This window comes from Camellia sinensis, chromosome 10, assembly GCF_055761805.1.
Source record: "Camellia sinensis isolate YWXY chromosome 10, ASM5576180v1, whole genome shotgun sequence".
Classification (NCBI taxonomy): domain Eukaryota; kingdom Viridiplantae; phylum Streptophyta; class Magnoliopsida; order Ericales; family Theaceae; genus Camellia; species Camellia sinensis.
The window spans coordinates 177,501,035-177,514,536 of NC_138970.1; the positions used below are offsets into that span (position 1 = coordinate 177,501,035).

At 37.6% G+C, this 13,502-nt stretch overlaps 1 protein-coding gene across 1 annotated transcript; it reads right to left on the reverse strand.

The window, feature by feature from the left end:
* Positions 1 to 1,718: 1,718 nt before the first annotated feature.
* On the reverse strand, positions 1,719 to 8,353 carry LOC145800900 (uncharacterized). Its single transcript, XM_082890652.1, has 4 exons — positions 8,206 to 8,353; positions 4,905 to 4,996; positions 4,075 to 4,163; positions 1,719 to 1,887 (listed from the first exon to the last, which is right to left on the reverse strand). The coding sequence occupies exons 1-4, from the start codon at positions 8,351 to 8,353 to the stop codon at positions 1,740 to 1,742; spliced, it is 477 nt and encodes a 158-aa protein (XP_082746778.1). The 3' UTR covers positions 1,719 to 1,739.
* Positions 8,354 to 13,502: the final 5,149 nt, after the last annotated feature.

Below are 13,502 nucleotides of genomic sequence, written 5' to 3' on the forward strand. Positions count from 1 at the left end.
CAAAATAACAATAATTAATAACGATATTGATATTTGGACAATAAGCATACGTACTTTTTTAAGTAACAATGAGCAAATAATAAGAAAGAATTATTTAGAATATTTTATTTTAAAGCCTAAAACATTTTCAAAGGTATAACAGACCTCACATATGTAATATTCAATTATATTCAATTTAATAAAATAGTAATAGATAATTCATATTGTAACTTTAATCTTACACATCTTTAGAAGATATACTAGGAATTTTTAAAGGGAAAAAAAAATGAGAAGAAAGGTTAAAAATATGTTGGGTCTGACTGAATCTGATTGGATTCTATTAAAAATTTCATGATCACTAAAATAACAACAAATTATGTATATATGTTGGTTATTTTAGTATTAAACGCTATTAAAAGTTGTATTATGTCATTTTCACTAAAAACATGGAAAAAAAAATAGTCGAAAATATGCCGGACACAATAATTTAAAAAATTACATGAATCATAAAAAGTGAATTGAATCGTAAATCGATTGTGAATCGTGCGATTCACTAGAGATTTACTTCCAAAATAGATTCACCCATAGATTCGTATCGATTTTGCAAAAAATTTGAATCGAATCATGAATCGAATCGCGAATCGTAAGATTTTGATAAAAGAGAGATTCACTTATAGATTCGTATCGATTTTGCAAAAATTGTGAATCGAATCGTGAATCGAATCGCGAATCGTAAGATTCTGATAACAGAGCTCAGGAGACAAGATAGGATGCTTCCCTGTAGCAATCAGAAATAGAACGTTACCAAAGTGGTGGGTCGCTGAATAAGAAACACTGGGAAACAAAACTCAACAGCTTACTAACAGGGAATGTGGCGGGCGATTCAAAAAAACAAAAAAAATCTCCTTTTCATACACTATGCAAGTAAGTTCGGTACTAATGCATCAGCAGGATATGCCAAGATGCCATTGTAGGCCAGTAGACCCCATCCACAGTTTCAATTAAAAGATGCTCAAAAGCGCCAAGCTCAAAACTTTAATCAATTGAACAGTAAATCATTTTTGTTTCAGTGAGTGGTTTCAAACAAAACTTGGAATCATTGTACACAGTACTTGTAAATTTTGAGACACATAGAATCCCAAGGTATTAATGCAACTATGTTATCATGTTTGCCAGCTGGAATCTGAAACCAATTTCATCCAAAATGGTATCCCTGCCACATCATATCCTGTGTAATACAAATCAATTTCATCCCATATATTTTAATTGATTGATCTAACTTTTTTTTTAGCACGTGTTCCTTTGGTCTTTAGTATCCAAATTCGAGTTCAACTAAAATTTGTCATTTTTGTAAATTTGTGACTTTAATGTTTGACTTGATTGACTGGGAATTGTCTTTAGTAATTGGTCATTTTTAGTAACTGAGAATTGTCTTTATTATAAATAAGACTATAAACCCTAGATTGATCTATTTTGCTCCTCTTATAATCTTTCTATTTAAAAGAATTATAGAAGAGTTGTCGTCACTTGTTACTGCTAATTGACATACCATCTTTTCAAGCATGGACACAAAGGTGATGAAAAGAAATTTGCAAATATAAAACTTCATTGAGTTATATATTTGATTGATGTCATGGATCTACAACTTGGCAACTTCCAAGACACCATAAAATATGCAATACAATCTCACATTTCAAAACTAAAAGGTACTTGAAAACAAACTCTTGGCAAAGGTGGGGGGAACAACTCTCATTTGTGCTTCACTTTGGATCAGTGAAGAATTTGTTGAGTGAAGGGGTGATCTCAAAGCTTCTTCCTTGCACAAACTTCCTCAACCTATGCTCTGCATATCTCTCTACCTCTTCGAAGTTGTCAAGAATTCCTGCAGCTCTGTTCACTCTGTTAACCCTGAAAACAATTTGGAAGCTTTAGATATCAATCAATTTTAATGTTACTAAGGTTGATGCCATTTTCAACAATGGCAATGTTGTCCAACATGGTTTCTGATATTGAACAAACAAAATTACCAATGAGAGGCAATGAATGGAGGCCTTTTGTCAACTAGTAGTGGATGAAAACGCATACATTTTCTAGCGTTTTGATGAATAGGACAGATGGGTTGAGTTTGAAAACTTTTAGCATTTATTTATTGGAGCAATTAACAATATGGGTATTCTTGGAAGAAAAGAAAAATATGACAAAGTTTCAAAATTGTTATGAGTTGTGTACTTATAACTTATAGGCGTGAACATAAGCTGATAACCTGTTTGGTGCAGCTGTGGGATTATAGATTTAAGCAGCAGAGTAATGTTTGGTAAATAAGCTGTAAAATAGCTTTTTTCTGTATAACTGTCATTTTTGCCCTTATAAGATATAAAATTTGTGATTTCATTTAAAATACATTTTTTTCTTTTTCTTTTTCATTTTATTTTATTTTCTTTTCTTTTTCACCTTATTTTCTTTTCTTTTTTTTAATTTTTTTTTCTTCTCTTTCTTCTTTGTTAATTTTTTTTAATTTATTAATTCATTAAAATTAATATTCATGTTCTAATTTATATTAATGTTGTGATTTCATTACATATTATCTTTCATATATTCATTATCAAAATTATTAATTTTTTTCGTATCTTCTTTCTCTGTATTTCTTTTTTTTATTAATATGAAAAGTAAATATTAATTGAAATAAATTGTGTTAAATATTAAAATTAGTATCATTTTGTCCATCAATTATTATTATTATTATTTTTCATAATATTATTATTCTTTATTATTATTCACTTTAATTATTTTTAGTAATATTTCATTTTTAGTAAATATTAATTATGAAAAGTAAATATTAATTGAAATAAATTGTGTTAAATATTAATTCTGAAAAGTAATTTTTAAAATTTTTTTTCATATTAACTATTAATTCTGTTTTTATTAATTCTGAAAAGTAATTTTTTCTTTTTTAATTAATATTAATATTGATATTTTTCTTTATTTTCAATTTATTTTCTAGGGTTTCAAAAGCACAGGGGCGACGACCGGCGACAGCTCAGATCGCGACGGCATTGGTTCAGGTCGACGACGGAGCTTGGTTCAGATCGATCGACGACGACATCAACGGCGGCATTGGTTCAGATCGACGACGGAGCTTGGTTCAGATCGATCGACGACGACGTTGGTTCAAACAGACAGAGCTTCGCGATCGTGATGGCGATGAACCCGAGATCGATCGGCGCCATAGATGTAGCGCAGAGAAAAAGAGAGACACAGAGAGAGAGAGAGAGAGAGAGAGAGAACGAGGGGAAGAGAGAGAGAGAGTAGAGAGAGATCTCTGTTTCATCGCCGGAGCGAGGGACACGTCGCCGGAAATCGCATGCGTCTCTCTCTGGTTCGTGAACAGTGTTGAGATGTGGTGTATATATAGTGGCATTTTCGTAAATAATGGAGATTAGGAGGGGCATTTAAGTCATTTTAGCACCCTGTATAACAGTTGCGCGCTTAAGCTATCTCCTTAAGCACCTCCAGACCCACTTGGAAAATAAGTTGAAAATTAGCTTTATTTAAACTATAAGTTGGTGAAATAATTTTTACCAAACACTGTAAAATAACTTATTTTAAGCTATAAGTGGCTTTAAGCTACAAATAAGTTTTACCAAATGAAGCTATAATCTGTTAAGCTATAATCTACAATTACTTTCCCACAGCTCTATCAAACGGCCCTTTATATAATAGAATAGATGAATTTAAATCCATTGATAGACTTGTGGCTTCTAATATTACAATAGATCCTATTGTAAAAGGGCATTCCCTATGCGTGAGCTTCCTTCACTGTGGGGCTTGAGAGGATCATATATATAGACTTTCAGAGAGACTATTTTTATGATTGAACTTATGATGCCCAAGTCATAATATAGTAATCTTACCTTATGCCAAGGCCAATCTATCACCCTAACAACACGTGCCTAGAATATGAATATATATATATATAGACGGTGTAGATTTAGTGTGATGTGAGCTACATACAAGACAAATATGATTCATATATTTCAAATGTTGGATATTTTTTTATTTTTTATAAAATAAGTAGCATTATTGAATAGTATGTACCGCACCTCAGGATTGGAACAAATATTTCTTACTAGTTGCATGCTGCAAATGCCAACAACTGTACCAACAGCCGCAAAGGTGGGATATACCTATCAATTTGAAAAAGAAAAATGAACAATTAATCAAATCACATTTTTCCGAAGGACTGGCTTGTAATTTCACTTAAATAACCTGCAATACTAATTTTATGGGTTAAAAAAAAATTAAATTAAATGCTCAAAATCACCATCTCAAAACCATGCCTTTCATAATGTTTATTACATTTCTTTAAAAATTGGTCTGGTTCATTATTACTATTCTCATACCTATTTAGAAAATGTTTGAAATCCTTAAAACACTCATAATTTGACACATAATAATAGTATAATAGGTGTCAAATTTAATTTGTCACACACTTAACTCTACTGTATAGACCCAACTCCCTTCTCACATCATCATGAGTCTATAGCATTTATCAAAATGCTAATCACTGTTTAATGGGCAAGTGATTAATATGGAAATGTGTAAAAAAAAAAAAAAGGAAATAAGTAAAAAGTAGATATAAATATATAAAAACATATGAGAACATGTAAAATGTGTATATTTATTTTAATTCTATTTTGGCATTATTTGATTCTTAAAGAACGTCCAATAGCTTGTCGTTAACAAAACCCTGATAATCAAAATGCCTATCACTATAATATATAATTGTAAAAATGTCATTGCCACGTTATTATGATATTAATTTCTATATAAAAAATTATGTGTGAATATCAATTTTCATATGACTAGCGTGGGCAAAGGTTCATGTATACAATAACATGCATAGCTCCTTAAAAGAATGGTAATACCTCAGGCCTAATCCATCTGACAGAAGCCAAGATAGAGCTGCAAGGGATGATGAGAGAGAAAGGGATGAGAGAAGAGAGAGATAAGTCCCCCCCTCACCAAGAAACAAAAATGTCTACAGAAGCACACAAGACTATTCTATCTCTTATGTGTATATATAGATGTGTGTGTACATACAAACCCAAAAAAAAATTTAGAGGGAAGGATTGTGTGTGACCAATTTTAGGAGCCACAGTTTTGTGTGGAGGCACTCAAAAGGAGGGGGTCATGTCTGATTAAACCAATGCTCCCAAAGTTTATGGGACTTCTATACAAAGTAATTTCATGCCCTTCAAAACTGTAAAAAAAAATTTGAGATACTTTCAAACTTTGGACTTGCCTCTAGTCTAGCTACTAATAATAAGAAAAATCTTACCATGTACACCTCTTTATTATAAGAAAATAAATTTTATGATGAAAATTACAAATGTTTATAGTGTGTTACACTTTTTTTGTTGTAAAATTACGAATACATGAATGTGTGCCCTCTAAAGTTATTGTTATCTTATGAACGAAGTGGTGAGAAATGTTACGAATCAGTGAGAAAAATTATGGTATGTTATGGTATTTGTTACAGAGCTATTGGTTATGCTATGTATGTTATAGTATGGTGCATAGGATGGCACTGTAACAACTCCCTAATAACTAATAATAATGATGAGATATAGTTTGTTATCATAATCAGCCGATACGTTTTTTATTTTAGCCTTCCGATACTCATATACCCTAGTATATCGTAAGAAATGAGAATCACATACATAATACACTACAACAAAAGCACATTTTAGTGACACTATACTAGTGACATGTTCTTAAAAAATTTCTCAAAATGAATATTTGGTGGCATGTTTTAAAAAAATGTCACTGCTCTAGGGGCATTTCAATTAAAAAAGTGTCATTTCACTACAACAAAAATGTCACTACAATAAATTTACACTGTAGTGGCACTACACTAGTGGCATGTTTTTAAAAAATGCCACAAAAAGAATATTTTGTGGCATGTTTTAGAAAAATGTCACAGAGCAATAAACATACAAGGCTCTAGTGGCATTTCAATAAGGAAGTGTCACATCACTACAATAAAAATGCGATTTAATAGCATCAATTTTATGGCATTTTATAAAAGAATGACACAAAAAATTGTTTTAATGACATTTATCAAAAGATGCCACTAAACTTTAATAGTAATGGCATTTTTTTAAAATGTCACTAAACTAGATAAATGTAAGTTACTTTTTATGGCATTAAGTGAAAAGTGTCATAAATAAATATTTTATGGTATTTTGAGAAATGTCACTAAATCAAAAAATTTCTTCCAAGCTATCTAATGTCATTTTTTGAAAAAACACAAAAAATATCAATATACTTCCATTTTTTTTTAAAATGCACAAAATAAATATAAAAAAAATGAATTGAACTCAATATAACATTCTATCAATTGGATCAATTTGAGACAAAATAAAAAATTCAAGGTTAAAATCGATTCAATTGAAATTACAAAAACTAAAATGACACAATAGCCAAAATAGAGGGACTAATAGTGTAATTTTCCCTAATTGTTAGCATTTTTTAATGACATATGCATATAAAAGACATGTGTCATTCTTTTTAGAGGCAAAATAATAAATTTGCTCAACTCGGTAAGTTAACCTCAACAAATTCAGTGATCATTTTTCGTCAAAAACACTAACGGTCTTATTAATTGGACCAAATTGACACAAAATTAAAAATTAAAATTGATCTAATTAAAAATATAAAGATCAAAATTAATATATATTTATTTATTTAAAATGTGAACAAATTTATTTATAAATAAATTTTTGATACACTACTATCACTACAGGAAATTACACTTTTGGTGACTAAAAATGGCGACTAAAAAAAATTTCGTCACCAAAGGTACATGCTTTAAAAAAACTTATAGCTTCTTATAGCATCGAGGTGGCATTTTTAAATTTTGACTGAAGTTCAATATCCTCCAACGGAGCCAATATATCACAAATTCCCAAAAAGAAAATCACAAATTGTGAAAAAGATAATCTTTTATAACTGCATGACCATGAAAACTTAAGGATTACGGACACTTCTAAGAAGTTGGTGGCTCGACGGACACTTCTCGATATATGGTATCATGTTGTAGCTTGTTATATCTCTTTTTATTAATGTCATATATACTTAGTGTACGGGGAAGAAATAATTCTCCTCGTATAATCCTGTTGACCAAGTCCACGCTCCTCCGTACGACGTCGCTTTGTTACCTGAAAACACAAACGTGAGCTAGCCGGCGGGTGTGTGCCGGAAACCTCTCCGATGCCTAAGTCAGAAAGCTTGACAAATAGACAAAGCTCTAAGTTCTCAGAAAGATTGTGTTCAATTACCTCCTCCAAGGTGATGCTTGTGAGCTTTTATAAGTTTCCCGCGGCACAATCCTAGTAGGACTTGTATTTCTCCATGCAGAGTCCTCCTAGGATTCATTCTCCTAAGGATAATGCTTATCCTTTTACACCCTCCCCCACTGCTTAAACCAAGTGGGATGGTTTTCTTTATGGCCGAACTTCCATTTGACCGAAGTAAAATTGGCTTTACCGAGCCGCAGAGGGCCGAACTATCCTTAGCTCGGTCTTCTCCTCCAACTCTTTACTTCGGCTACCCTGTTCAACCTTGATATGCTTAGTTCAAACTTCCAAGTAACAAGTTCTGACCGACCTAACCAGATTGTGTCACGACCGGACTAATTCTGAAACCGGTCTTCCCAGAACATACTGTGACCGGACTAACTCTAAGACCGGCCCTACTCCGAGTTGTCTCTGGACCGGAGTAGCCTTACTCTTCCTTGGGCCGAAGCAACTATCTCTTCTTGAGCCGGAATAAACTCACCTCCTTGGGCCGAAGTAACTTTGTCTCCCCAAGGCCGGAGTAACCTTGCCCTCTAGGCCGGAGTATTCAGTACGGCCTTTTTACCTAGTCCTCTGCGTTTTGGGCCTCAAAACCCAACTCGAAGCTCGGCCCAATTTTCCCAAAAATTACCCTCTCAATTGCCCCTTAATTCCATCTGTGCAACATGATTGGGATTACCAGCCTTCTGGCCGAGCTAGAGTTTGTTACGCTTTTTCAGCCGAGCTAAAAAACCCTTTTAGCCTTTCCAGCCGAACTAAGTTTACCTCGGGTATCACTATGTCCGGTCAAAACGTCTCTTCAATCACAGCGACTGTAACGCTTCCCATTCCAGTGACACGTGGCAAACTTTGATAAGCTGTGACCAACAGTCATGCCGCCCTTCAGAATTTTTGTACTGTTCCCGCTTCTTTTTGCCGCCTTTTTCTCTCTCCCTTTTACACAAAACAGCCCTTTCGATTCTGGAATCATTCACTCTATTGTTTTCATCTTCTTTCTGTATCTCTACTTCTCCCATACTCGAGCTTGTGTTGAGCTTGTGTTCTTTTCTTGCTGCCACCGTTTCCGACTCCAGTCTTCTTTCTCTCTTCTCTGGTAAGAAAATCTAACCATCTTGCAATTTTTTGTTTGTTTTACCATTTGTTTCTGTTTTGTATGCTTTTTGCAAACATTTTTCTCCATTTGTCTGTTTTGCTTTCGTACTTTTACAGTCGCACCAGTAGAACTCCATGTAGGTATAAACTATTATGTAGAAAATCAGTCTTAGATCCAGAATCACATAGTAACCGAACTAGGATCCTGTTTGCCCCCACAGGTAGATCTCTGTAGGCAAGAACCGAACTAGAACTTGGATGCTTCAGTGGGTTACCAGAGCCTGACTCACTTTAGCCGAAATAAGACCACCAAATTTTGAATATAGGAAACTAGGAACTTCGGCTATCAACCGAACTAAGCTTTTGGGGCCAAGCCGGTCTTTTTGGTTCCTAAACCGAACTCAGAAAGCCGCCCCTAGAAACTTAACCGAAGTAACTTTATTCATTCCACAACTGATTTAGGCCTTGGGGCTAGACCAGCTTTCTTTAGTTCTTTAGGCCGAACTCAGAAAGCTGCCCCTAGACGATAAACCGGTCTAGTCTGCTCAAGACCGAGCTAACAAACCTTTTGACAAACCGAGGTAGAACCGGCCCACTAAGCCGAAGTAGGATTTGCATATCTTGCTTATAATTTGTAGCGCGGTCCAACAATCTGTGCTTAACCCCTTTGTTTTCTACCTTGCAGACTTAGGTTGCCCAGGCACTCCTGCGTGTGCTCAACCGAGCTACTGAGCCTAGTTTTTGTACCGAAATAATTTATTCATAAATTATACGACAAATGGGTAAGTATAGATATTTAGTCGAAACCCCTGGTGGCATGGCCGAATTTAGGCAAGATTACCAGATTCCTGACGATGTCCATCTGGCGTTGGCCGAAAAAGATGCTACCCCCTGGAACAATGAAGGCTTCGTGCCCTTTACCCTTCAATCCATAATAGAAACCGGACTACGGTTTCCTGTCCAACCGCTAATCTGCGAATTTCTTAGACAGACTAGGTTATGTCCCACCCAACTATCTACCAACACATATCGTATTATAATGGGGATAGCCGCATTAAACCACCAAACCGGACTGAATCTTGGTCTGGCTGAGATCTTTCATCAATACTCTATTGGCTCAAAGAATGCTGGGTGGGTCTACTACCTTAGAATTCGTCGCCGTCGAGAGAAGATAATTAAACATACTCCGGATAAAGATCTAAATGATGATGATTTCTTTTGGGTCTCTGGGAACTTTGAGGATTTTCAAGCTCAAATTCCTGGCCGACCTATAAATTGGAAAATGGGAGAGCCTGGTAATTTTACTTCGGTCTTCTGCTTTGTAAGTTATCTCGGTTGTTTAGTCTGTTAGCCGAACTAACACTTCTTTTTTGCAGATTTCGCCCATCTCCATTCCTTGTATAGCTATCCCAACCTCGGAGTTTTGCGAGCCGCATTTCGGGTTAAAGAAAGAGATTGGGCCAGGCTTCTAAATTTCGAACCGACCTACCGTTACAGCAGTCGACGGAAAGCAAAGGTAACCGATTTTCTTCTCGAGGAAGACCCAGAACCGGACCCCACTTTGCCCGAGATAAGACTTGTCCCCCTAACAGTTGAAGAAGAAATGGCAAAGAAAAGCACAGTTAGGGCCCTCCTGACCGCGACAACCAGGGCCGAAGTAACACCAACTACTGAGGTTCAGCCCGCCGTCGTAGCCCTTCCTTCACAACGGCCTTCTTCATCACGTCCTTCAAAACGCGCCCGAACTACGTCAGTCGAGCAGCAACTTGTTGATGAAGTCGAATCCGTCCCCCAAAGTCCTCATCCTGCCTCCCTACCAGAGCAAACTGATCGAGCTCGATCTCCGAAGTGGGCTCCGCCTTTGATCTTCAATGACCGAAACATCAAAGCCACTGATTCGGTCGTGGCTGAAAAAGACCACCAACTGGCCTTTAACCTGGCCAAAAGTGTGTGCCTTCCCAAGGACATGGAGCACCACTTGAAGCAACTGAACACCGAAATGAAATCAATTCGGTCTGCTTCCAAGTCCATGATTTTGGTAAGTAGCTCTGTCTGCTTTTTCCTGTCTAAATTTTCCAACTCTTACTTCGGTTCTAAAGATATCTTTGCTTTGCCAGGCCTTACAAAAGAACAATGTTACATACAAGAAAGTTCAAGAACTAAGGAGAACTACAAGGCAAGCAATGGCAGAAGCCGAGGCAAAGGCGGCCGGACTAGCGGAGGCCGAAAGGAAACTGGCCGAGCTAGAAGCCACGAACAACCGTCTTGCCGATCTTGTTAGTTTGGCTGAAGCGGAGAAGGAGAAAGCGGCCATTGCTATGAAAGATAAATATCTGCGGGAGTTGGTGAAGCTTGAGAGGAGGAAAGACGCCGAAATAGGCGAATTAAGAAAAAACATGGTGGAAGCCGAAAAGGAGGGCTATAAACAAGGTTACAAGAAGGCCGAAGACGCCTATGTCAAACAATGTGACGCTGCAAAGGAGCTGTTCTTCAAATGCGGCTGGAGGGCGGCAGTGGAGAAGCTCGGTCAAGATCAACAGACCGAGGTCTTCAACCCTCCAGATTATTTTATACCGAAGTCCCTGGCGGAGTACGCGGCTGCTCTGCAACAACAGTTTTTGGAAGACTCTGACTCTGACGATGCCTCTGATGAAGATACTCCGGCCGAAAATGTGGACCAGCCAGTTCGGTCGGTGCCCACTGCTGAAGATCTAACTGTTGATCCTCCCAGTGGAACCGTAGTCGAAGTGGCTCACCCTAGTGTGAATGAGCTCCCTCCAGAGACCGGTCTTCAAGTTGATGCCGATGCGGTTTTCGACGCTGAAATTGATGAACTTTTCTCTTGACTTTTTACTCTCTCCTTTGTAACCGAACTAAGCCCCCTTGTAATGACTTCTCTTGCAATGAAAATTTTACTTCTCTTATTCCGGTTATTGTGTGTATGCTTGCATTTGTAATGTCTTCTATTACTCCAAGTGTTATTTCGGTTTTTGGTTGGTTAAACTATACTTACCAGCCAACCACTCCTTAGCCGACATAATTACTTCGGCTGAGGAGTACTAAGTGTTGGTTTAATCCAGCCAACCACTCTTCAGCCTTACACTTACTTCGGCTGAAGAGTAACAAGTGTTGGTTTATTCCAGCCAACCACTCTTCAGCCTTGCACTTACTTCGGCTGAAGAGTAACAAGTGTTGGTTTATTCCAGCCAACCACTCTTCAGCCTTACACTTACTTCGGCTGAAGAGTAACAAGAGTTGGTTTATTCCAGCCAACCACTCTTCGGCCTTGCACTTACTTCGGCTGAAGAGTAACAAGTGTTGGTTTATTCCAGCCAACCACTCTTCAGCCTTACACTTACTTCGGCTGAAGAGTAACAAGAGTTGGTTTATTCCAGCCAACCACTCTTCAGCCTTACACTTACTTCGGCTGAAGAGTAACAAGTGTTGGTTTATTCCAGCCAACCACTCTTCAGCCTTACACTTACTTCGGCTGAAGAGTAACAAGAGTTGGTTTATTCCAGCCAACCACTCTTCAGCCTTACACTTACTTCGGCTGAAGAGTAACAAGAGTTGGTTTATTCCAGCCAACCACTCTTCAGCCTTACACTTACTTCGGCTGAAGAGTAACAAGTGTTGGTTTATTCCAGCCAACCACTCTTCAGCCTTACACTTACTTCGGCTGAAGAGTAACAAGTGTTGGTTTATTCCAGCCAACTTTTGAAGTTAGTTTTTCCAGCTAACTTCTAGTTTTTGGTTATTCCGACCAAATGTCCTGCAGCCTGGATCCTTATCCTGGGCTTAGGAAGGGTGTTGGTTTATTCCAGCCAACCTCTAAGTTAGTTTTTCCAGCTAACTTAGAATAAAGTTTGGTTATTCCGACCAAACGTCCTGCAGCCTGGATCCTTATCCTGGGCTTAGGAGGGGTGTTGGTTTATTCCAGCCAACCTCTAAGTTAGTTTTTCCAGCTAACTTAGAATAAAGTTTGGTTATTCCGACCAAACGTCCTGCAACCTGGATCCTTATCCTGGGCTTAGGAAGGGTGTTGGTTTATTCCAGCCAACCTCTAAGTTAGTTTTTCCAGCCAACTTAGAATAAAATGCTTGCTATGTACCTAATCTACACTAAAGCTAACTTTTACAGAGAACAACTCATGCTGAAAAGAATCGCTTGTTTTATTGAAGAAAGAAAAAATTATACGTCTTTGAAAAAGAAAAAAATAAAATAACTTGAGATTGGCCGTGTTCCATGGCCTAGGGATTGCTTTGCCGTCCTTGTCTTGGTGGTATGCCCCTTTGTCTGTTAACCAAACCACTTTGTAAGGACCGTCCCAGTTTGGCCTTAACTTGCCATCTCCTGGTCCTCCACTGCTTTCCGATCCGCCGCTTTTCCGACATCTGCGAATAGCTCATTACTCTCCGGTTCTTCCACCGAATGAACATATCCTTTGGCAGCGCGGCTGCCATTCGCCGTGACGAAGCATTGCTTTGACATGATCTGATCTCCATAGACTTCTTCAATTATGCCGGTGTTGTTGGGGAACCGCATTACTTGGTGGTAGGATGACGCCACTGATCGCATGGCATGCAGCCATGTTCTGCCTAAGATGATGTTGTAAGTGGAGGGGACCTTCAATACCCAGAACTCCACCTGTTTTGATACACTTCCTGTTCTGACTGGAAGGATTATTTTGCCGACAGGCCATTCTGGCATGGAGTTGAATCCAATCAGGGGAGAAACTGCAGGTGCCAAGTCTTTGTCTTGCAGCTTTAGTTGTTTGAATGTCTCGTAGTACATGATTTCACATGAACTACCCTGGTCAATCAGAATCCGCTTGACGTCAAAATCCTTGACTCGGAGAGTGACGACCAGGGCATCATTGTGGGGGCAGTAAATTCGTTCCAAGTCTTTGTCAGAAAAAGTCATGACGTTTGTTGCCTCCGTCTTCCCTTTCTTGATGGCTGGTTGGGCACTTAGTACTTCTCTAAAGTGTTCTGCCTTTTTGATCGATCCCCTGAGCTCGCATACACGCTCAGGTTCAAAGACTCCATGTATGACATTGATGACGCCTTGAGG